The sequence below is a fragment of the Eretmochelys imbricata genome, chromosome 11 (genome assembly GCF_965152235.1).
Source record: "Eretmochelys imbricata isolate rEreImb1 chromosome 11, rEreImb1.hap1, whole genome shotgun sequence".
Classification (NCBI taxonomy): domain Eukaryota; kingdom Metazoa; phylum Chordata; order Testudines; family Cheloniidae; genus Eretmochelys; species Eretmochelys imbricata.
The window spans coordinates 38909304-38935889 of NC_135582.1; the positions used below are offsets into that span (position 1 = coordinate 38909304).

At 41.3% G+C, this 26586-nt stretch overlaps 1 protein-coding gene across 1 annotated transcript in view; it reads left to right on the forward strand.

The window, feature by feature from the left end:
* The first annotated feature begins 15637 nt into the window (after positions 1–15637).
* The window catches only part of LOC144272386 (uncharacterized), a 60012-nt gene continuing 49063 nt past the window's right edge, over positions 15638–26586 (forward strand). The window contains exons 1-6 of the mRNA XM_077830391.1: positions 15638–15794; positions 17660–18228; positions 19263–19283; positions 21617–21676; positions 23038–23091; positions 23429–23473. Coding sequence (XP_077686517.1) covers positions 15638–15794; positions 17660–18228; positions 19263–19283; positions 21617–21676; positions 23038–23091; positions 23429–23473 — 906 coding nt within the window. The remainder of the gene's footprint in view (positions 15795–17659; positions 18229–19262; positions 19284–21616; positions 21677–23037; positions 23092–23428; positions 23474–26586) is intronic.

Genomic DNA, 26586 nt, shown 5'->3' on the forward strand with positions numbered 1-26586 from the left:
TCTGAGGCGTGTCCGTGGACTACAGGCTCCATCATGACAGGGGCTCCTGCTGGAGCAACCTTACTATTTTAAAAGAAGTTTCTAGCTCACTGTACCTCTCTCCCTTCCTGCTGGCCTGCGTGTCCTGTTGCTACGCTGTTAAACAGGGCCCAGACTCGCTTTCAGGGATAATGCAATTGCAAAGCATCATAAGATAAGATGATGAGGTGCTGCCCCAGACCAAGGTGTTATATGAGGGGGGGCAGAGGGTAAGTGCAGTCATAGAATATCAGGGTTTGAAGGGACTTTAGGAGGTTACGTAGTCCAACCTCCTGCTTAAAGCAGGACCAATCCCCAATTTTTGCCCCAGATCCCTAAATGGCCCCCTCAAGGAACCTCCGTTCCTCAGACGTTCTTGTTAAACCCTGGATTTGTGCTGGAAATGGCCCACCTTGATTATCATACACATTGTAAGGAGAGTGATCACTTTACATAAGCTCTTACCAGCAGGAGAGTGGGGTGGGGGGAGAGAAAACCTTTTGTAGTGATAATCACCCATTTTTTCATGGTTTGTGTGTATAAAAACGTCTTCTGTACTTTCCACAGTATGCATCTGATGAAGTGAGCTGTAGCTCACGAAAGTTTATGCTCAAATAAATTGGTTAGTCTCTAAGGTGCCACAAGTACTCCTTTTCTTTTTGCAAATACAGACTAACACGGCTGTTACTCTGAAACCTCTCAACCATAGGTTTAGCAGGCCAATGCTCAAACCACTGAGCTATCCCTCTGCTACACCTACTCCTCCATCTCCACTGTTAAAAGCAGGTGGACAGCTCCCACTACTCTTCTGGGTTTAGATAGGCAGTGCTCTTCTACAACTCCCTATCCTGTCCCTGGTTGGTTCATAGGGTTGCCAACTTTCTAATCCCACAAAACAGAACTCCCTTTCCCCGCCCCCTGCCCTGCCCCAAGGCCCCGCCCCTTCTCTGAGGCCCCGCCTCCTGCTCACTCCATTACCCCCTCTCTCGGTCACTCGGTCTCCTGCACCCTCACTCACTTTCACTGGGCTAGGGCAGGGAGTTGGGGTGTGGAAGAGCAGGGTGGGGCCAGAAATGAAGGGTTCAAGGTATGGGAGGGGCATGCCGGTTGTGGGGTGGGGCCAAGGGGTTTGGAGTGTGGGAGGGCGTTTAGGCTGAGGCAGGGGGGTGGGGTATAGTGGGGGGTACTGGCTCTGGGCTGGTGCAGGCTCCAGGGTGGAGCCAGAAATTAGGGGTTCAGGGTGCAGGAGGGGACTCCAGACTGAGGCAGGGGGTGCAGGAGTAGGTGAGGGCTCCAGCCGGGGGTGCGGGTTCTGGGGTGGGGTCAGGGATGAGGGGTTTGGGGTACAGGAGGGGGTTCTAGGCTGGGGCCGAGGAGTTTGGAATGCGGAAGGGGGCTCAGGGCTGGGGCGGGGGTTTGGGCTCCGGAAGGAAGTTTGGGTGTGGGAGGAGGCTCAGAACTAGAGCAGGGGTTTGTGCAGGGAGATGTGGGGTGCAGGCTCCGGGAGGAAGTTTGAGTGCAAGAGAGGGCTCAGGGCTGGGGCAGTGAGTTCGGGTATGGGAAGGGGTGTGGGGTGCAGACTCAGAGGGGAGTTATGGTGCAGGAAGGGGTTCCAACCTGGGGCAGTGGCTGGAATTTCGGGGTGTGGGCTCCAGCCGTGTGGCGCTTACCTCAGGCAACTCCCAGAAGCCACTGGCATGTTCAGCTCCTAGGCGGAGGAGCCAGGGGGCTTTCTGTGCGCTGCTCATGCCCGCAGGCATCACCCCTGCGGCTCCCATTGGCCGTGGTTCCCAGCCAATGGGAGCTGTGGAGCCAGCGCTCAGCCAGCACACAGAGCCCCCGTGGCTGCTCATGCACCGAGGAGCTGGACGTGCCGGCCACTTCCGGGAGCCACTCAGAGCCAGGGCAGACAGGGAGCCTGCCTTAGTTCCGCTGCATCGCCGACCACACTTTTAGTGGCCTGGTCAGCAGCGCTGACCGGAACCGCCAGGTTTCTTTTTCAACTGGACATTCCAGTCGAAAACTGGATACCCGGCAACCCTAATGGTGCAGTGCGTGCTCACCCTTCTTCTTTCAATCCATAGAAAGTCAGGATTCCTGGTCTTGATAAGTCAGATTCAGGAACGACTCTTGTATCATTTTCAGGGCTCCCACCCCAACCAGCTGAGCCAAAAAAAAAAAATGGTTGTCCAATAAGCAGCACAAAAAGCTCAGTGGTGTGATGCACCCTGGAAGTTTGCATCCATAGCAACAATCCTGCTCGCCTGTCCCTAGAACTCTGGTCAGATAAACCCATTTTAGTGACAACTCTGGCACTGACTTCTAATCTCATCAAAAAAAGATATCAAGTTAGTTTGACAGGACCTATTTTCCATAAACCCATGTTAATTGGCATTAATTATATTACTCTCTTTTAATTCTGTATTAATCAAGTCCCATATCAGCTGCTCCATTATCTTGGATGGGTAGTGCCAATGGTTTTAAACATGAGTTGCCATGTACACACTGCCATCCTCACCAGATGATGAGAAGGCTTCATTTGGATTCCTTACTGATCCAATAAACCTGGCAGAAACTTCTGTCTCCCACCATCGCATCCACTGCTACCAGTTAATAGAGATGCTTCTCGATAAAATATGCACTGTACTTCTCAGCCTCTTCATACTGATAAAAATATTACGTTCTAGAAAACTAGATCATAACTAAATAGTAAGCATTTAACTTTAGAAGGACTAAAGCTGGATTCAAAATTTGACCAATTATTATTTATTTCTACGTCACCTGAAACAGAGCAAAACACTTTACAGAATGTATAGAACATAGTACCTGAAGAACTTATTGAAATCATCAATATTTTTTATTCTTTGAGTGCACACAATATGGGGTAGGTGTCTCACAAAAACAAGTGAAAGACCTGGCCCTTTCCCCGAAGAGTTTGTGTTCTGAAGAGCCCCTTAGATTGTTACAGTCTATATAAGGTCCCCTAATTCCAGATAAATATATCTGTAAATACCACATCTCTTTTCCCAGGAGATTTCAACTGAGAAATATATGGCTCAGAGACAGATCTATTATAACATTTGAGCAGAGTCAATATTTAGAGACAGATCTATTATAACATTTTGGCAGAGTCAATATTTATCTAAAATACAGAAGAGCTTCTTTGACCATTGAATCAGACAATCCTGAATGTCATTAATTAATATTAAGGTTGCTAAAAGCAACTCTTCTTAATTTAGGATAAAGAAATTAATGTTATTTAAGGTTGGAGTAGGGCTCTTCCAAGCAATGCAGCATGCTGCTGCACGTGCATTTAATCTCAGTCCTGAGCAGGCCTGCTGACAGAAATTCTGGGCTCCAGGGCTAAGGCTGGCCCTAGGCGGGGCGGGGCCTGGGATGGAAGTGATGAATTTGTCACTTTTGGGACAGCCCGCACTGGCCAATTGCGCCAGCCTGCGAGTCCCCCCAGAGCGTAGGGCCTGAAGCGGTTTGCATGAGCCTAGGAGCCCTGCGGCCCATTCGGGCGATTTAAAAGAGCCCGAGCCCCTGGAGAATTGTCGCCTTTGCCCACCCCTCCTCCCCCATTGGCAGGCCTAGTCCTGAGCCTTTTGGCCAGCAGGACCTGGAGATGCTCTTCTGGAGGGTATGCACACAGGGCCCAATTCTACCTCATTAAAGTCAGTCAGACATTTTTCCCTTCATTTGAATAGGAGCTGGGAAGGCATTTTAGTGTATCAGTTTGCTGTCTGGTGACCCTTTCTGGCTAATTGAAGAAGTGAAGTTAAATGAGCACAAAATAGCATTAATTCAGATGCGCGGGGGAGGGTTTAATAGTAATACTCAAAACAAAGACATGACTCTCATTATTCAAACAGCACAATTTTTAAAAGTTGAACTTAGTGGGAGCTGTTCAAACACATCTGAGAGCAGATTTTTGCATGTTATACTAACATAACTCAATCAGTATAACCCATTTTCATCATACGTCCTCAACTGTGATGTTGTCTAACAGATTGCCAGCTCAGGTCAGAGCAATAGGTCAAGTAACTTGTGTGTGAATCTCAAAGGAATGTTAAGTATACAAATTTACATGAGTGTTACTTTAATTCAAAGGAAATGTGATGGTATTGTCTTCATTTATCTATAACCTCTTGAATGTGCATTATATATATCCCTGTACTAAATTAGCCCTAGATCAAAGGATGTATTAGCGTTTAGTTGAGAATTTAGTCAATGTGAAGAACTGCATGAAAACCAATGAAGGATTGTTTATGGCTATCACATTATTCATAAATACTAATGAAAGATTGGATGGCTGTAACTAAATAACTAAATGCATTATGTATGTCTCTGTAATTGAATTGCCCATTAACAGGGAAGTTAGTTAAACAGAAATTAAAAGGTACAGTGTCAAAAGTGAAATCCCTGGAAGCTGCATGGAAACTTTTTAAAGACACCATAATAGAGGCTCAACTTAAATGTATAGCTCAAATTAAAAACCTAATAAGAGAACCAAAAAAGTGCCACTGTGGCTAAACAACAAAGTAAAAGAAGCAGTGAGAGACAAAATGATATCCTTTAAAAAGTCTAGTGAGGAAAATAGAAAGGAGCATAAACTCTGGCAAATGAAGTGTAAAAATATGATTAGGAAGGCCAAAAAAGAATTTGAAGAACAGATAGCCAAAGACTTAAAAAGTAATAGCAAAAAATTTTTAAGTACATCAGAAGCAGGAAGCCTGCTAAACAACCAGTGGGGCCAGTGGATGATCGAGATGCTAAAGGGGCACTCAAGGACAATAAGGCCATTGTGGATAAACTAAATGTATTCTTTGCATCAATCTTCATGGCCGAAGATGTGAGGGAGATTCCCAAACCTGAGCCATTTTTTATAGGTGACTAATCTGAGGAACTGTCCCAGATTGAGGTGTCATTAGAGGAGGTTTTGGAACAAATCGATAAACTAAACAGTAATAAGTCACCAGGACAAGATGGCATTCACCCAAGAGTTCTGAAGAAATTCAAATGTGAAACTGCAAAATTACTAGCTGTAGTTTGTAATCTATCATTTAAATCAAATGACTGAAGGATAGCTAATGTGACGTCAGTGTTTTAAAAGGGCTTTAGAGGTAATCCCAGCAATTACAGGCCTGACTTAACTACCGGGCAAACTGGTTGAAACTATAGTAAAGAACAAAATTGTCAGACACATAGATGAACATAATTTGTTGGGGAAGAGTCAACATGGTTTTTGTAAAGGGAAATCATACCTCACCAATCTACTAGAATTCTTTGAGGGGGTCAACAAGCATGTGGACAAGGGGATATAGTGTACTTAGATTTTCAGAAAGCTTTTGACAAGGTCCCTCACCAAAGGCTCTTAAGCAAAGTAAGCTGTCATGAGGTAAGAGGGAAGGTCCTCTCATGGATTGGTAACTGGTTAAAAGATAGGAAACAAGGGGTAGGAATAAAAGGTCAGTTTTCAGAATGGAGAGAGGTAAATAGTGATGTTCCCCAGGGGTCTGTACTAGGACCAGACCTATTCATCATATTCATAAATGATCTGGAAAAGGGGGTAAACAGTAAGGTGGTGAAATTTGCAGATGATGCAAAACTACTCAAAATAGTTAAGTCCCAAGTGGACTGTGAAGAGCTACAAAAGGATCTCACAAAACTGGGTGACTGGGCAACAAAACGGCAGATGAAATTCAGTGTTGATAAATGAAAAGTAATGCACATTGGAAAACATAATCCCAACTATACATATAAAATGATGGGGTCTAAATTAGCTATTACCACTCAAGAAAGAGATCTTGGAGTCATTTGTGGATAGTTCTCTGAAAACATCCTCTCAATGTGCAGCGGCAGTCAAAAAAGCGAACAGAATATTGGGGATCATTAAGAAAGGGATAGATAATAAAACAGAAAATATCATATTGCCTCTATGTAAATCCATGGTACACCCACATCTTGAATACTGCATGCAGATGTGGTCACCCCATCTCAAAAAATATATATTGGAATGGAATTGGAAAAGGTTCAGAAAAGGGCAACAAAAATGACTAGGGGTATGGAATGGCTGCCATATGAGGAGAGATTAATAAGACTGGGACTTTTCAGCTGGGAAAAGAGAAAAATAAGGGGGGAATATAATAGAGGTCTATACAATCATTACTTCTGTGGAGAAAGTAAATAAGGAAGTGTTATTTACTCCTTCTCATAACACAAGAACTGGGGGTCACCAAATGAAATTAATAGGCAACAGGTTTAAAACAAACAAAAGGAAATATTTTTTCACATAACACACAGTCAACCTACAGAACTCCTTGCCAGAATATGTTGTAAAAGCAAGACTATAATAGCATTCAAAAAAGAACTAGATAAGTTCATGATGGGTAGGTCCTTCAATGGCTATTAGCCAGGATGGGCAGGGATGGTGTCCCAAGCCTCTGTTTGCCAGAAGCTGGGAATGAGCAACAAGGGATGGATCACTTGATGATTACCTGTTCTGTTCATTCCTGGGAACCTGGCATTGGCCACTGTCGGAAGACAGAATCCTGGGCTAGATGGACCTTTGGTCTGACCCAATATGGCTGTTCTTATGAAACCTTAGAACTGTAAATGTGAAGCATGCTAACTTCAAAGCACGGGTTGTTGCATCCAACAATGGAAAATCTGCTGACCCAGACTGTAATGGGAATACGTGCCAGATTGCTTTCTGGGGAAGACAGCTTTAAGAATGAACCCTGGGAGCGATCCTGTATCTCTGATTGATGGATTCTGACAGGGGGAACTCTGAGCAATTAGAGAGAAATCCTCAAAGCCACTTTGGGTAATCCTGTGGAAAATCAGAAGATTACTGTGCCTCTGCTACCATTTGCACTTACAAACTCTGATTCACCTGTAATGTATTTTGCATGCTTTAACCTCTCAATAACTCTCATTTCTTTTTCTTAGCTAATAAATCTTTAGTTAATTTTCTCGAAAAATTGACTACAGCATTGTCTTTTGGTGTGAGATTAAGAGTATCCAAGGACCTGGGGGTAAGTGACTGGCCCATTGGGGTGACCTAATGTGTAGTGATTTTTAATAACCTTTCATCACTTAGTCCAGTTTGTCTTGGTGGCAAGGTGTGCTGGAGAGCCTAAGGGGGACTGTTTGTGACTCCATGGTAAAACTAAAATAGTAATCCAGGAGTGCACAGTTGTATCTGACTTGGTGAAATGGAATATACAACAAGTTTGGGGTGTCTGCCCTGTTTTTGGACAGTCTGATTTGAGATTGGCACTCTCAGTTGTGAGCTACTCTAGGCAGCATGACACTGGTAACACCACCTCGCTTGCAAAATCAGCTATTGTTGTGATTCGACACATGTTTAGAGGCTGAATGGCAAGATGTAGGTGGTTTGATTTACCACAAAGCTAAGAACAGGCAGGATTAACCACCAAAGGCCTTATTCTGTTGTTGGATACATCCGTGTAATTCCACTGATTTCAGTAATAATTGTATTTAATTAAGCACCTTACCTATCAGGTTGTGCCCTAGGCTTCTTACCCCATTAAAACGTAAATTACATGCAAAAACATACTGCCATGCTGCAGTCATTTTCAAATGAAAAGATTTCTCAACATTATTTAGAATGGATGAGCAACTTTGATGTCCTTCTGAGGTCGTTCCACAGAGCCTGGGTCACATTCCTTGCAAATTTTTAAGTTTTAATTTACAAACAAATGTTTAAATGCTTTTTTTATTTTTAAAAACTCAGGGCTTTATGGAGCTTTGTTAATTTACATCAACTGAAGATCTACCGTCAGTGTCAGCAGCCCAAAGTTCAGTCATGAGCAGCCATACAATAACAGACATTTATATAGCAAACAGTGGGCCTGATTCTCCTCTCATGTTTACAGCAGTGTAAATCCAGAATAACTCCAGATCATGCAACATTATTTTTCTCTCCTATGTAAGTAAGTCATGCACTTGCATGTATGGTATAATAAAAGCATATAAACTTCTCTTCATTAAACTGAAAATCCTGATAAAGCCTGTAGGTATTAATAGCCTCTGAATGTCATGACTGCATGACACAAACAGACCTGTCCTGAGGCCATGAAACATTAGAAGGAGATTTTGTGAAATTTACATATCTTTAACTGTTCACAGCAGAGGAGATATGTGCATTCTTCACATTGAGTTGTCAAAAATGGGAAACACACACTTTAAAGGGTTAATGTCAAGTTCTTTAGGCTAACATATTACCAGTAATGGGCCAGAACCTGGATCCCATTCTGCTTCGTACTGCTCCAGAAAACTGGCTTAACTCCCTAGCTTTGGTACAGTTTGCATGTGAAGGGGGTGGCTAAAGAAAGGCACATAGTCACAGCACTGTTGCAGTCCAATAATCCCCAGCTGGTGAATGACACCTTAGCAGACAACACAGCTTAATATAGTCCTCAGGCTGCCCCCAGCCAGCACCATGGTAATGGAGGCATAAAGGTGGCATAATATCACCTTTGCCCCCCTTCTTAGCTGGACTTACTGGAGCTCAAACACAGCTGAGGACTGAGCCTAGTATCTTTCAACTGTTATAAACTGATGGGGAATTTCTGTTGATTGACTCTAAACTATCTATCTACATTTTTTAAAAGCCAGTCATCACTTGAAGGATCTGTTAAGTTCTTCCAAGACTTTCTGAGCATCATTCCTTATATTGAAATAGTAAGAGTGGAGGAGGCTTGAAAACTGAGACAGGGTTTGAAGTACTGATGAATTAGCCTCAAAAGAGTTGAATAAGTATCCAGAAGTTTGGTGTATCTTGATCCAGACTGATGGCCTGCATAGATGTGAGTATAATGCAGCGTCTATACCCATTCAGTCTTTGGCCTCTGCAGAGATTGCCAATCAGGATGCTTTTACAGGCAGTTGTTATGGTGGTCTGTGTGATGTGAATACCTGGGCCTCAATTTAGCAAAACATGTAGGCCCTGATTCAGCAATTTTCCCATTGAAGCCAACAGGATTTAAGCATGTGTTTAAATATTATGCTGAATAGGGATGGGATCATATACATGCTCAAATGCTTTGCTGAATCAAGGCCAAGATTCATTAAAATAAGATGACAATATTTATATATAAATAGATACTTCATTTTTTGGAAGAAATTAATTGTGTTGGACAGGCAGTTAAGAAGATATTCTAGCAGTAATTTTTATACCATTTTTAAAATAGCATAACAAAATTGGCTTTATCTTCTAGAGCACATTCTTCTTTTTGCAAAACACATTTGCTAAAAAAATGTTTTAAATACATACAAAGTATTGCTAATCTTAGCTGATGTTTGTGAATCATTACATTAATGTAAGTAATGCAAAAAACAAAGAAATGCTGAAAAAAGCATTTTGGTGCTAACTTATGTTATCATTTGTAATAAATGGTGAACGCCTTATTAACTTTCTTTTTAGAATAGCTTCAGAAACATCAAAGTTATATATTCTGTACATCTGCATCATTCAATTATCTGATGAACTGTCACCTTAAGCATAAGGTGGATATTGAAAACATTACAATTTCAGAAGGCTACAAGTCTAGAAGTGCATAGAATGGTATAAGACATGTCACATACCTGGAATTCTGGTCAGAATATTGCCATGCATCACATGCATTCAGCTATAAAATTGCATTCAAGGCAAAAGTACACCTGGGTGAAAAAAGAAATCTGTCCTGAGGGTAACCGTCGCTAATTACTAAAAGAAAATGCCCTGAAGCCAAGAATTTGCTAATAAACAAAACAATCAGTTAAGAAATTATTTGCCACCAATGTTTGAAGATATGAATTAACACTATTAATGAAAAAATGGCAAGGTTTTACTTATAGGATGCACACAATCCCAACCAGAGTTACAAGTTTTTGTTAGATCTTTGGTTGATAAGATTTATAGATTATATGAGATTTATTATACCTACTGTATATGCTAGAGACACAACTCAAAATATATATATTATTTTTATTCCCTAAGGGGAAGATGCTCCCCTATTCCCTTGCCTTTCCTCCCTGCCAGACACAAAACCTAAGTATATAGGTTTGTACAGAGTATATAAGAGTGACAGAAGAGAAGTAATCATCACCCCTGCCCAACTTGGAAGATTGACATGAAGGGCTAGCCTACACTACACAGGCTCTGCTGATATAGCATACCAGTTACAACTATGCCAGCAGAGCCCCTGCGTGTAGACGCAGTATATATCAAAAGAAGGAATTTTTTTAAACTGGGGTTTTGCTGGCTTAGCTATGTCTGTTTGCGGTGTGGATTTGCACTGCTGCAGCTATTCTACAGCTCATAGTATGAAGTAGCAGGTAGAGCTCAGTTTATCCACTGACTACTCCCTCAGCCTTCCTCCCAGCCTTCCCACAAACCCCTTCTGCATTCTTGTGGAGAGAGGCACCATGGAGTGGACTGTAGAGCACAAGGAATATGGGGTCCCCCTGAAAAGTCTCTCCAGGCTTGTCTTCAGTAGAATGTGTTTGAATACAATTGTGAAGAGTCAGGTTAGCTGACACGGTGCTGACTATGACTGACAAGTCAGGGTAGACCTGGGCAAATTGGGTTTGACAGTGTGTCAGATAATCATGGTTCATGATTAAACTGTAATTAGTCCCAATAGTTCAATCATGCAAAGCTAACATGAGGCCAAACGCAATTTGCCCTAGTCTGCCCTGACCACCAGGCCATGGTCAGGACCACATCAGCAAACACAACTCTCCACCATTATACGCAAAGATTATATAATGTTCTTATGAAGACAAGCCCTCTGTGGCCTACTGTCATGTGCAGCAGAGCTGTGCACTTCTGTTGTACACAGGGCTTTGGTCCCACAGAGCGGGAAACAGTGTTTGGACCTAAAAAGGGTAAGACTGAAGCACGTTGAATATCTTTTGCTTAGGGTCAAAGTGCATACTACCCATGACTATTTGCTGATTTTTGAAACACAAGAAGTCTGTAGAACTGAAGAAAGTCTCATTGACTTAGCACTGATTGTTTCCAGTTTTAATATAAGTCGTAGCAGTAGTAGTGGCACTGTAGAGCCTCGGAGCCCTAATCATTTGAATGCAACTAAAGCTTAATGCATCATTCAAAAACTTGGGAAATTTCGTTGCTCTTAATTTAAAATATTTTTAGACTTCAAACCATCACTTTTTATATGTTTTAAAAGTTAATCTATGAAAAGTATTTGTCAATGAAAGAGTGAAAAGTCCAAGTATGGAGTTTATGCTGCAAAATTGGGGTCAGTGCTCTTTTCTTTAAAGGTGCCACCAGAAGTCAAATGGGGCGGGAGGGAGGTAGCCAGTTTTCTTTTAAGCTCTGCCCACAAAATAAATTCCACCCCCACGAGACACCAAAATTAGTTGCCATTCACAGTAGGTTGTATAAAAGTTTAAAATATGATCCTGTGTAATCTACTCCCCTTCTGTGGGTTCAGATTCTAATCTGCAACATCTATAAACAAACCAAAACACTACGCAGTTTTTATGTCTCAGACACTTACAGATAGCCATTTTTAATGGTGGTGGTGTTTTTGATTTGGAGTGTATTTTTGCCCAGCTGTTTTTAAAGTTAGGAATTTAGGAAGAATAAACAGGCATGTTGTAGAAGGAAGGTAGCTATATATTTTATATACCTGATAAGATAATACTTTGGAAAACTTTAAGAATGGTTGTAAAATTATGTGATAAACTGCACCTCCAGTAGATTTTGTATTTTAATCAGTTTTTATCTATAAATCATAACTATTTAGGTCAAAACTGTCAAACTTGAGTACCAGACACTTCAATGGGAACTACAGGTGCTGAGCACATTTGAAAAACAGGTCACTTAAATGTAGGAAAATGGGTTAATGTAGCTATTAGTTACTTTAAGATCCAAACTAGGAAAGGTAACTACAGAGGTCTTTGTGGTTGTGCTTTTCAATGATGCATTCCACTGTGACAGGTCTGCACAACTTGCTTGCTGCCTCCAGGTTTCAAATAGGAAAAGAAAAGAGCTATAATTCAGAACACAGCTGGCACAGATATAAGCAGAAGGCTCTTTCAAAGCACATAGTCAAAGACTGAACAGCTATAACAGTAAGACTGTCTAACCTTTATAGTTCTATGATTTATAGCATGGTTTATATAATCCTTCATTTTATGAAGATTCATGTAACTCTCCACAATCTATGTCTGAAATAGTCAATTGATACCTAGAACACTTTGTCAAGACTTAGGTTGTGTTAAAAGTAAGATTTACAGTACTGGAACAATGTCGCTAAAATCATTTATGGTTGCATATTTTATATAGTGATCATTTGTTTTCATTTTTATCCAGATGGAAGCCAGTCCAGAACAATCCATATATACACACACACTGGAGAGTGTGGATGGGGACATGAGTGTGGATGGGGAGGTGAAGAGGTGTGGATGGAAAAGTGAGTGAGTGTGGATGGGGAGGTGAATGCTCCGTTTTCTTTATCCAGTTGCTTTTCTTTCTCTGTTGGCGCCCCCCGTTACAGAGATTAATTCCCACAAGACTCTGCTGTTTCCTCTGCCCGTCCCTGGTCCCTCCCCACTTAATAGAGTGGCTAGAGCAGGGAGGAGGTCTCTGCTGCTAATAGCCAAGGCGGAGCCCAGCGCAGCACTCCCAGCTCCTAGACGCTGAGCCGCTCCATCTACTCACCCGAAGCACCGAGGTAAGAATCCTGGTTGTTACTGTTGTGCAAGTGCCTGGATGCAGGGAGTGCTAGGAAACCGGCAGTGAAGTAACGCCCATTTAAAAGCAAGAGTCCGTGCTTCTGCCCGGGCTCTGTTACTCATTTCTCCCATCCTCAGATCCGATGCTTTTAAACCATCGCAAGAAAAACCGGAGTCTACCTGAAAGAGATGAATGTGTTCCCGCCACCCCTACTAGCCTTGGGCTGTGCCTGTCGGGAGCGTGCACGCGCCAGTATTACTTGTACTCCTGCAAGGGGCATTTCTAACAGGCAGCTTCTTCCCAAGGGGCTTAGCATGACTGCCCAGCGGCAAGGTGCACACACGAGCTGCAGCGGAAACTGCACGGCTCTAATGTGGGAGAGCGTTGCTGAAATAATATACAGAAAGGTTGTGCTCAGACTCTCCCCAGCACACCCCCCCCCCCCCACCGCGGACGTGTTGTGGCACCGTCACTGAGTTGTAAAGATACGGCACGTTCCCAGCAGAAGAGGATTAGCAGGGAGAGCTCAATTATGCAGAATGGCTAGTGGGGGGGGGGCAATTTCTGACGGGGTCGGAACAGTGACCCTAGGGCTGCTGGGGCTGGGTAACGTGTATCCCCGAGCAATGACAATAGAGCGTGTCAGAGCGGGGTGCAGCCGGCTGAGGGGTGTGAGCTTCCTCTGGGGCCCCAGGGCCCCGCGGCCGTGGCTGGGCTTTGCGCTTTGCTGGGGGCGCTCGGGCTCGGCTGGCCGCGCGGAGGGGAAGAGCGAAGTCGCGCGTGCGGACGGACAGCGGGTCCCAGCCGGGTCTCTGCACCGCGGGCGGGAGGCTGCGTTGGCTGCAGGAGCAAAACTTCCACGCACGTTGCATTCAGACAGCAGTCAAGTCTGGACTTCGCCCGTCCCCACACCTGCGTTTCTGGGGGCGGGGGGGGGGGCGCAAAGGCCAGCAGGGGGGAGCTCCGACTCAAGCAGAGAGCGAGACGGTGAGCGAAGGTCCGTGCTGGAGCCCGAAGCGCCCTCGCCCGCGGGACCTTTCAGCCGCTCCGTCTTTGGAACCAACTACGCGCCAGGCGACTTGCACCGCGAGCAGGACCAAAGCAGCTGGGTTAAATAGGGGGCGAGTGAACTGGGGATTTCCATGTATGGCTCATTCCCCCGGAGCAGCTGTTCTGAGAGGGACATGAACAGGGGCGCTGAATGGGTCCCACTCCTTCTTCTCCCCTTTCCCTGGAGGCTCTGCGAACGGTGCGTGAATAACCATTCCTGGGTGAATTTCTGCGTGTTCGATCATCATTCACCACAAGTTCATCTACAGTTAAAATCTCGAGCGTACACGCATTTTAACCTCCGTCTGAGAAATGCCCATTTTAAAAGCGTTGCCATGTAGCCTGGTGAGAGAGAGAGAGAGAGAGGGAGAGAGAGAGTGTGTTTTTCTGGTTTACTTTTTCTAAAAATACCATGAAAGTGCCTATAATATCAGTTTGTGTCAAGTACTGAACCTATTTACATTGTGCTTGAAAACGGCTCTAGTATGTTTCTGTTATCAAATACAATATCATCATGGTGGCAGCATGAAGGAAATTCCTGTGCGTAGAAGATTAGAAACAGTTTGTTCTTACAGGAACCGGATTTTAAAATATATGTGGAAGTTTGTGATGTAGTCTGAGCCATTATATCGTGTTATAAATGCTCAGAGGTTAAGTGACTGGAAGCTGCCATAGGCCAGAGAATTATTCCATTTACTAGACTGCTCTCCTTGTTCATACAGCATACACCATGCTTCAGAAAAAAAGAACAAGCCTATCCAGCCTTGTCATGCACCTGGTCCATGTGAAGAGGAAATCTTGATTATTTTAAAAGGCACCAATGCAACTTCAAATAGGATCAATATAAAAAATAAATTACAACTAGTTTCAAGTATTATACCAGCTCTTGTTCAGGCTGAGAAGAGCTGGTGGTCAAGGTGCTGATGGTGGCTGGACTACACTACTGCTCCCATCATAGCTACCAGTGGTGGAGCAGTACTAGTGATATTTCAAGATTAGGAAATCTGAAGAAAAATGTTACAGTAAACACAGGCAAAGTGACTGAATAGGGAATTTCTTCAGCGTTCCAGAAAAACTGGTTTCATAGCCAATTTACTTCCATCTAACAGAGTGGTAGATGGAAGTAGCAAGAGGCAACATAGTCTAGTGGATTGTGTGCATTGCTGACAGCCAGCAACTCTGAAAGTCTACTCCCAGCTCCAGTACAGCCTTGCTGTGTGTCCTTTCACAAAGCACCCAATGCTTGAAGGTGTCTGAAGGTGGGCATCCACAAATCCAGGCACCCACAAGTACCAACAGTTTTGACAATTTGAGCCTTATGATCTATTTCAGTTCCTCCATCTGTAAATTGGCATAATACTTGAGTCCTAGGGGTGGTTCTTTTCTATTTTTAAAATATTTCACTGGGTATATGTAAAGGTTTTCTTATGTAATCTTTGTTGGAAGATAGCCTAAGGGTTTCACAAGGACTATCCGTTTGCTTCATACATGAATCACTTTATCTTTAAGATAGAGGTAGGCATAAAACTTAATCTAGGTCTTAATACACTGCAGTAAAATACCTAACTTTTCATTTGACTTTTTTTAAGTTACTGTTTTGAAGATTTATTCTCCCATCCTTTTTGTTAGACTTTAGGTAAGTAATTCCCATTCATGCTAACAGTAGCTGTTACAGTAAATAAATGTACAAATAGAACCCTTGAATGTTCTGCTTGGCGCATGTACTGCTGTTAAAGAATTAACCTCTGTTTCTACCATTGGAGCAAAGCAGACCCATACTTCATTGTTCTTGTGCAGCACAAATAATGTGCATCATCACTGTATTTTGTGTTGTTTAGGAAAAAACAAAACATGTTCTACAGATTCTGGTGGCTTTTGTGGATACTAGGACAGCATGTGTTTTTGGCACAAAATCTCAATGAAGACAAAAGAGATGGAGTAAGACGACAAAAATCTAAGCACCTTCTGTCAAATACTGTAGAAAAATATCCCAGTCCAAGTGATCAAGGTGAATTTTAACACATTTTTTCTTAACATTTATTCAGATTCTAGACTGTATAGTTAACTTGCACTTAAAGCAGTATATTTACAACCTGCAGAGCTACTCCCACTTACAATTTCATTTGCCATATTTTTACACTTAGATGTATAGTTCACTTGGGTGAGAGAAGAAGAGCTTAAAAGAGCAAGGTTGGAGGATTCTTGTGTTACATTCTCAATATTTTTGTCTATCAGCCATGGTATTATCAGTAAAAGAAAAGTGGCAGATAGACATTTATTCAGAAGCAATTTTCTTAGGTTTTCAGAAAACTAATATTACCTAATTTGCACTGTGTTAGGCCCTGAGCTTGCAAACTTTTAAGTACACACTTAGGTTTACAAACCTGTGTACTCCCATTGAACTCAATGGGAGCAGGATAAATGAAGTGTTCTAAAAAGTTCAGTGCACCACCTAGTCAGAGATGCAAGTCTATGAATATATTTATTAATTATTTGTATTACAGTAGCCTCTAGAGGTCCCAACAGAGGTTGGGGACCAATTATGCTAGGCGCAGTATGCCCACATTATAGTGAGAGACAATATGCCTACCTTGGAGAGCTCACAATTGAAATACACATGATAAAGTGCAGGAATAAAAACAAAGGCACCGAAAGATAAAGTGACTTGCTTAAGATCATACTTCAGATCAGTGGCAAGGCCAAGAATATGACCCAGCTCTCCCAACTCGCCATTCAGAACTGAATCTTCTGCAGGGGTGGGCAAACTTTTTGGCCCAAAGGCCACATCTGGGTGGGGACATTGCATGCAGAGTGATGAATGTAGGGCTAGGGCAGGGGGTTGGGGTGCAGGAGGGGGTGCACAGTGCGGGAGGGGGTCGGCATTGGTGCAGGGAAGGGTGCAGGAAGGGCTCAGGGCAGGGGGTTGAGGTTCAGGAGAGGTGCGGAGTGCGGCAGGAGACTGAGGGCAGGGGGTTGCGGTGCAGGAGGGGTGCAGCAGGGGGCTCAAGGCAGGGGGTAGGGGTGTGGGGTGCAGCAGGAGGCTCAGGGCAGGGGTTTAGGGTGCAGGAGGGGTTTGGGGTGTGGGCTTCGTCCCTGTGCCGCTTACCTGGAGTGGCTATGAGGTGGCAGTGGCGTGCACCGGGGCCAGGGCAGGCTTCCTGCCTGTCTGCCCTGTCCCTGTGCTGCTCCAGGAAGTGGCCAGCACCACATCCCTGAGGCCCCTGCCGGAGGGGGCGGGGGCAGAGGACTCCGCACACTGCTCTTGCTTGTGGGTATCTCCCCTGAAGCTCCCATTTGCCATGGTTCCCCATTCCTGGCCAATGGAAACTTCGGGGGAGGTACCCACAGGCAAGAGCAGCATGCAGAGCCCTCCCCCCCACCCCCCAGCACCAGAGACCGCAGGGACATGGTGCCGGCTGCTTCTGGGAGCAGCCCACAGCCCATGGCGGTGGCAATCCTGTGGATCAGATCCAAAGTTCTGAGGGGCTCGACCCGGCCCACGGGCTGTAGTTTGCCCACCCTCGATCTTCTGTGTCCCCGCCCTGGTAAGATACCAGGTAGGAGTTCTGAATGAAGGTCTAAATATCTTCAGAACATTCCTCATGCCAGAGGATCGTACCACTTTCAGAAGGTTTCTTCTCCCCCAAGAAGGTCTCCCCCAACTTCAGAAGGTTCCTCATCCCATAGACTCTAAACCTCTCCCAAATTTCAGAAGGTTCCTCATCCTTACGTTTATTATGCAAGTATTCTAAAACTTCCAGAAAATTTGATTTCCACTTTCAAAGCCTACTATGTACATACAAATATATCATTTTATGAGTAACATAGCTTCCTAATGTAATTAAACTCACTTATCTAACAAATTTATTCCAGATGAAGATTGCGTTCTTGAAATAGCTTTTCTACTGGACAGTTCAGAAAGTGCTAAGGACTATAATCACGAACAACAGAAAAAATTTGTATTAGGAACAGTGAACAGTATGAAAGAAGCTCAAGTCAATTCTGGACGTACTCTCAGCTGGAGGATGGCCTTACTTCAGTACAGTAGCACTGTTCTCATAGAGCAAACTTTCCGAGACTGGAAAGGTCCTGAAGCTTTCAAATCCCGCATTGCTCCCATAACCTACATAGGCCATGGTACCTACACAACATATGCTATAACCAATCTCACACAACTGTACATGACTGAAGGGACTCATGGCAGTGTGAAAGCAGCTGTGCTCTTGACAAATGGAGTGGATCATCCAAGAAATCCAGATATTTTTGCAGCTACTGCTGATGCTAAACATCAAGGAATTGTGTTCTTCACAGTAGGAATGACCAGAGTGGCTGAGGAGGTGGCCAATGCTGCCAAGCTTCGACTTCTGGCCAGTGTCCCAGCATCTAGGTTTGTTTTCAACCTCCAAGAGAAAGGAGTTGTGGAGAAAATTGTGAAAGAAATGGTATGTATGGACCAAAGATTTGAAACTATTCTAGCCAAATATTTAAAAAGCTGCTCTCTTCTGAGTGTTTTTAATTTTTGGCGTTCTTTTAAAAAAAATCAGTATTTTATGGGTAGAAACAACACTCTAAATTTCAGTCTAATACAGTTCATTTGCCATTTGTCGTCATTCCAAAGCACAAGTTTCTCCCTCACTCTCCTCCATGATGTGGGATATTTTTATTATTTTTTTCCTCAGGAAAGGTATTTTAAAACTTTTTTTAGTTTTCTTTGTTTAAAAAGATAATTAACATTCTAATTCTTTCTTCTGCAACAAGCCAGAGAGTTTATATTGTTTTAGTCACAGAGACCAGATTCACCTCTGGCATAAGCACTCCTCCATAGACTTTAACAGAGGCATGTCCACTTAGCACATATCTGAATTTGACCCTAAATCTCTATAAGTGTCCACTGGAAAACCTACCAGGGAGTCGAGAAGCAAATGTGATTCCAGACCTGAAAGTTTACTGCTCTTCATCACTGTTTCCTCTTGCTATTACTTACTATAACATTGGAGTCATAGTAGACTTTCTGACAGCATTAGTTTGACTGAAAGGATTAGTGTGTGTATGCTTATGTGTGGGTTAACGTTACAAAATAGGAACTGAAATATAAAATAGATTAGAGAATTTGATGGAAGTCTTTTAATAACTTGAAATTGTGTTAATTAGTTGCTGAACAAGGAATAGATTTCACTCACTGTAATCAAAGACAGAGACAGGTTTCAGAGTAGCAGCCGTGTTAATCTGTATCCGCAAAAAGAACAGGAGTACTTGTGGCACCTTAGCGACTAACAAATTTATTTGAGCATAAGCTTTCGTGGGCTAAAACCCACTTCATCTGATGAAGTGGGTTTTAGCCCACGAAAGCTTATGCTCAAAGGAAAAAGATAGAGACAACATTCTTGGCTTTCTGGATAGCAACATGCATTTTTTCCTCTATAGGTGGATTATGACCTCTAATTTCTAATTTTGTTTTCAATGTCTGTCTTCACAGAAAGATCTGGCTGAAGAAGGGGTAAGTAATTAACTGGTAAACAAAATATGAGAATTGCTATTTAATCATGCTGTCCTGTAAATAGTATATGTAATGTAATAAATATTCATGTAATAGAAAAATAACTATGAGGGACTAGATAATGAGATACAATTCAATGGGGCTACTCATGTGAGTAAGGTTTCATATGTTAGTCTTTGCAGGATTGGAGCCTTTATTTATTTCTAAATTTAAATAGTTTACAAGAATTAGAGAAACTACAAATTTCTGTGGCCTGACATACTTTACATTTTCAAAGAGGAACAATATCTCAAATATATAGTGATATCAGATAAAGCCAAAGTAATAAGTTTTAATAAGTTTATATATTCTCTTAGCAATTAGATATAAGTGAAATTATTTCTGATGTATACGTAACAGCAATATATTTATAATTGAATAACACTATCTATATCTATACATAGTTATACCTCTCTATTCCATGCAGAACACACAGCCTTCCATCTTTACTGATCTCCTGCTGCAGTCTAAGCTTCTTCCCATGTCATTTTGATAGCTTTCAATTCTGCCTCTATTGTGCATTTTCATGTTATCCTTGGTGTGTCTTGTCATCTTTTCCCCTGGGTGTTCCAATGCCTGTCTTGTTACATTGTTTGTATATTTCTTCCGTGTATTTCACGGCCATCTCAATCCTTCATTCTGTAATCTCCTGTCCTGTCGGCTTCTGTTTCATCCTCCTCCAGTGTTCTTCATTTGTGATTTTTTTTCTGGAGATCTAATAGAAGTTTTGTCTAAGGCAGCTGTTTATGAAAAATTGGAGTTTAGATGGTAGCATCTTAATAAGTCTTCAAGTTTCAGAACCATATACTAAGACCAACTTTACAATTGTGTTAGATATTCTAAGTTTACTTTGGAGGGCAAGATTTCTATTTCTCCAGATCAGACTTAAAGTTACAGAGGCATGTCTGGCTTCTGATTTTCTGGCTGTAATGTATTCATCTGTTCCACCTGGTGTATTTACAATTCTGCCAACATACGTGAAACACTGGAACTGTTCTATGTCTGTCCTGAAAAGTATGATTGGTGTTTCTTGTTCAGTGTTACTACAGGCGTCATACAAGAATGTCTTATGTCACCCACAATCTTTTTACAGCAGTAGATTGGGTAATAAGAAAGACCATAAAAGAGCCAAGTGACATAAAATGGATTTTCAAACAGAAGTTAAAGGACATTGAATTTGCAGATGACATTAACATGCTATTCCATATCAATAGAGATGTGCAAGGCAAAACAAATGATCTCCAGGCCTATGCACAATTAGTAGGGTTGAAAATAAACACAGAGAAAACAAAAGGAATGAGAACCAACGCACAACAAGAAACACCATAAAAAGAATGACATTGACAATAACTTCTCCTCTCCTGCCCTCTCCAGAAAAATCCTGCTCTAAGCAAAGCTTCCTATAACCTGAGAGGGAAGACAAGCCAAATGATTCCATGAAGTCCTCCAGGGATCTTGCTATGCTAATCAAACTTCCCTGTAGGCATTCAGATATGATGGTGATGTGTGACAGTACAAAACCCTAAAATGGATTACATGCTGTTGTCCTTGGGAGGCACATTATCTGGGATATTCGGATAACAATGATGCTTGGGGTGCCCACTTGTCTAAGTCTTAAAGTTGAATAGAGATTTAATAAATAATTTTTAAAAACTTTTTCCATATGTATTGAGTCTTCATATTCTATGGTTTGGAAGCATAAAAAAAGTAACTACATATAATCACTGTGGATCAGTGATCCACTGGCACAATATAAATGCAAAGTAAAGAGAAAAAATGCAGGACATTTATTAAAATTAATTTTATTAATTAGATTATATTAATTTGCATATAAGCATTTTGTTTATGCATTTCTATAAGGTCAGATTATGACCCATCCTGCATGCCTGTGCAATGGAATAAGGGGGTGTAAGGATGTATGGTGCCCCCTTATTCCCCTGTACCAGCTACCTCTACAACAGGTAGTTGTGTAAGGTGGGTTGAGCAGCACAGAGTTATTACATTCCCCACCACCACCATGCTGCACAACAACATGCTACCCCTTACAAGGGGGTTGTGGCAAAGTCATGATTATGTGATGTGATATAAAGGATTTCTTGGCTTGGGTGTGGGACAACCACATTACTTATGAGCGGTAAAGTAACTGAATGCAATTAAAAGATACAAAGTTGTTTATTCTACAGAAGTAATTCATTGGTGCTTGTAGATTAGCTATATGGAAACTGAAATGTTGCAATGTTTTCTGGCTTACCCATTAAAGTGCACTGATTTGCTGTGAACATTTTCATTCAAAGTGTCCCCAAGCTCCCACATGTAACTGTGAGAAAGGGGAAAGAGGCCTTCCTGGCCCTGCCGTAAGTAGCTGTCATTTCTCATTTTCCTTCTGTCTTAGTGAATAATGCATAATGTAATTTGCTATTAAGTTTGTTCTAGGCATTTTGATTAATCCTCTGAATCTGATCCATGAGACAAAGTTAGAGCTATAAGTAGTATTTCTTTGTACTTACACCGTGTGGAAGTGTCAGATCAATGAGAAATGTGCGTAAAGTTTGCCTGCTATTCATGAGATCCTCCTTTCTAAAAGGGAACAGCTATGTGATTTATGATCTGCCAGAGATCTGCTTTGGTCATAGCAGATGTACAAAAAAAAACCCCATGGTTAAAGGGCAAAAAGAAGGCTTCATCTCTGTGGAAGTGCAGAGTTATTCTACTGATTCAGTCTGACAGCCAGACCAGATGACTCATTAGCTCCAAATCAGGAGTATAAAAAAACTGAGTTGCTTTGAGGCAAGAGGTAAAGAGAAAAAAAAAGAGAGAAAGGAAATCCTGGAGGGTGAAACATTAGGAATTTCCAACTCAAGAGGGAACTGGCTTGAGGTACATATAGAGAAGAGGGGGCTTCCCTTGGAGAGTACATCGAACTAGACCCTCCAAGCAAAGATGCAGGATTGTTTCATTGTCAGTCCCAATGAACTAAACTGCAGGGTTTAGCTGTCAAACTGAATCCTGAAGCCTTTGAACAGCCCACTATTATACTCATTAAAATCGAACTGAAGTATAAAAGGATTATATATTCCTTGCCCAAGGTCACAGAGTCTGAGGCAGAGTTAGGAATAGAACCCAGCAGTCTTGACTACTTTTTTTCATTGGACCTGTTACAAACACTAAACTTTACTGCCTCTTCCTTCTATAGACTAGCACTTTTAGTTTAAACAAATATATATTATACAGTTTTTGTTTAAGTTACAATAAGATATCACTACTTGAAGAACACAGGTATCTTTTATATGAAAGCATACATTTCAAAAAGTTCAGTACAAACATGCATCATTTAAACAGTGCTAAAATGAACAACTGTGACCTCTACAAAAACATCTGCATCTGTTTTCAGATAAAATCAGTCCTAGGTGCTTTACAGCAATGTTAAGAAGAAAACAGGTTTCCTGTGCAGGTGAGCATGTCCCTCCCAGACATGCTGTTTGACATCTGTGATAACTACACTGGTTTGTTTAAGGTTCAGGAAACAAATGACCAAAATATAATTCCTAAAGTACTACATACATTGCCAAAAAATCATTTTATTTAATAACTCCTTTTGTGGTGAAGTTACTTGAACCTGTCTAAAAGTACTGAATGATTTATACAGAATTTGGGATGTGGGGCATATGATATGTGACTGTTTTATTACATAACTTTTTTATTTTGATGTTTTTAGGGTAAAAAGGGTCGTCCAGGTGATGATGGGGCTCCTGGCCAGAAAGGAGTAAAGGTGGCATGTCTTTTTAGAGATTTAGTAAAAGCATCCAATATTTTCATTTGAACTGAAAGAATAGTAATGTATGTACTTAGCATTTATGAACTGGAATAGTTCATCTAAGTTATTTAGTCCTCCTTTTCTCTTGAAGTAAAAAAATACACATTAATGTAATTTGCAAACAGAACTTCTATGTTAGTATTTTGCATATAAGATAATTAAAACTTTAGAAGAGGGAGCTGGTATGCATCCTTTACTATGTACTAAATTATACTAAAGAGAACAATGTAAGTACAGTTCAAAACATTACATTTTCCTTGTTTGACTGATCTTGATGTTGGATTCTTCATAGGGGGATGCAGGTCTCAATGGAATTCCAGGAAAAGATGGAACAGAGGTAAAAAGGAAATTAGTATTTTCTCTAGTCATTACATTGTTCATTTACTTCAAGGATGTGATCCCATGTTTGCAATAAACATTATAATAGCCAAGCAGAGTTTTCAGTTCCAGTTTAGCATCCAGTGATTCGTTAACACAAGAAATAAAAAAGAGTTAGAAAAACTGAAAAGGAGTATTGTTGTTTAAAGAATGTGTTTAACTCTTATTTAATAGTAATGGGAGTTACAATTACACACTTCCATTGGGGTTATATACTCCCTTCAAATGATTTAGTCTTCTATATTTGATATATTCAGTTTACAATCTTCCTTGTTAGGAATTGAAGAAAATTGATTAGAGAAGCGACAGATGGAGAATAGTATGGCCAGCAGAGTTAAGAACAATAAGAATTAGGATTTTTTAACTATATTAGGAACAAAAAGAATCCTAACTATGGTATTGGTCCACTACTAAATGGAAACAGTAGAATTATCAATAATAATCCAGAAAAGAAAGAAGTATTCAATACCTATTTCAGTTCTATATTTGGGGAAAAACAGAAGATATCATCATCATAGGATATGGCTAACACTCTTTCCATTCTACTAGTATCTCAGGAGGATGTTAAACAGGAGCGATTAAGTTAGACATTTTAAATCACCAAGTCCAGATAACTTGCATCCAAGAATTTGTAAAGGGCTCACTGTGGAGCTTGTTGGACCATTAATGGTGATTTTCAATAAGTCTTGGAACACAAGGAACATTCCAGAGGACTGGAAGAAAGATAATATTGTGCAATATTTTAAAAGGATAACGGGGATGATCTAGAACTTATAGGCCTGTCAGTCTGTCATCGATCCTAGGCAAGATAATGGAGCAGCTAATACTGGACTCAAGTAATAAAGTATTAAAGGAAGGTAATATAATTAATACAAATCAACTTGAGTTTATGGAAAATAGATCCTGTCAAATTAACTTGATATCTTTTTTTGATGAAATTACATGTTTGGCAGATAAAGGTAATAGTGTTGATTTAATAGACTTCTATTACGTGCTTCACTTGGTACTGCATGACATTTTGATTAAAAAACTAGAACAATACAAAATTAATAGGGCACATATTAAGTGAATTAGTGGCCTGCTAACTAACAGAGGCTCTGAAGCACAATGGATAGTGCATTGGCTTTCTAGATCTGAGAGGGTATTCAAAGGATGTGGATTTGAATCCCACCAGAGTTCAGCTTCTTTTTGGACAAAGTCACCAGCCTGGCCTGGATGGGGAGCAACTGTCAACATGAAATATATTGATTTTTGGCATAGTCCCACATGTCATTCTATAAGCAAACTAAAGAAATGTAGTCAAGAATAAATTAGTATCAGGTGTGTGAAAATGGGTTGAAAGACCATACTCAAAAAGTAGCAATCATTGGTTCACTGACAAACTGGGGAGAGGTATTTTGTCGGATACCGCAGGGGTCAGTCCTGGGTCCAGTACTATTCAATATTTCCATTAATGACTTGAATAATGGAGTTGAGAGTATGCTTATAAAATCTGTGGATGACACCAAACTGGGAGGGTTTGCAAACACTTTGGAGGACAGCATAAGAATTCAAAATGACCTTGATAAATTGCAGAATTGGTCTAAAAATCAACAAGATAAAATTCAATAAAGATAAGTGCAGAGTTCTTAGGAAGGAAAAATCAAATGCACAACTACAAAATGGGGCCTTACTGGCTAGGTGGTAGTACTGAAAAGGATCTGAGGACTATAGTGGATCATATTTTGAATGAGAGAGTCAACTGTAGTTATTATCATTCTGAGATGTATTCACAGGAGTGTTGTATATAACTGTCCCACTCTACTCAGTTTTGGCGAGGCCTCAGCTGGAATATTGTGTCCAGTTTTGGGCAACAGACTAGGAAAGATGTGGACAAATTGGAGAGAGAACAGAGGAGAGCACCAAAAATGATAAAAGGTTTAGAAAACCTGATCTATGAAGAAAGGTTAAAGAAAATGGACATGTTTAGACTTGAGAAGAGAATACTGAGGAAGCACCTGACAGTCTTCAGATATTTTAAGGTCTGTTATAAAGAGGATGATGACCAATTGTTCTACGTGTCCATGAATGTAGTAGAAATAGTAATAGGCTTAATCTGAAGCAAGGAAGATTTAGGTTAGATATTAGGAAAAGCTTTCTAACAATAAGGATAGTTAAGCTCTGAATAGACTTTCAAGAGAGGTTGTGGAATCCCCATTACTGGAAGTTTTTAAGAACTTGTTCAACAAATACCTGTCAGGGATGGTCTAGGTATACGTTGTCCTGCATCAGCACAGGGAGCTGGATTAGATGACCTCTTGAGGTCTCTTCCTGCCCTATATGTCTATGATAGATCTCAAAATGTAATTGTACATGGGGAATCATCAATGAGCAGGGTCATTTCTAGTGGGGTCCTGCAGGGATGAGTTCATGGCCCTATTCTAGTTAACGTTTTTATCAATAACCTTGAAGAAAACATAAAATCATCACTGATAAAGTTTGTAGAGGACACAAAAACTGGGGGGAGTGATACATTTCCTGCTGTTAGAATAATAAATTTTTGAGGCCATAAGGAACCATTTTGACCATCTACTCTGACTTCCTGTGTAACACAGGCCCAATTGCTTTAAAAGACAACCTAATATATTAAATAGGAGGAAAGTATTACTTTTCCATTTAAAAATGGCTGTAGCTGGCATAGGGGAAGTATGCGATCATAAATGGCAGTGGAGGTAGTGTTTGTGATTGTGAATGTGAGGGAAGGTGGTCTGCAAAACACTCTGACATGTGGTCCAGTCTATGAAAAAGTTTGAGAATTCCTGTTATAATGAGTTATCAACATTTACCAGTAAATAGTTCTCACTATGTCCCTGATCCAGCTGCATGACCAACATGCTTTCATTGACTCAGTGAGATTCCACACAGGCATTGCAGTCTGCACAGACAAATATTCTTGCAGGACTGGAAACCTGATTTACAATGGAAAGAAGAATATCAGCATTATTTCATTTTGCCACCTGTAGTTATTAACACTGGGTTCAGCTTTGTAGCCTTTCCACTCACACAATAGTCATACAAGGATTGGAAAAACAC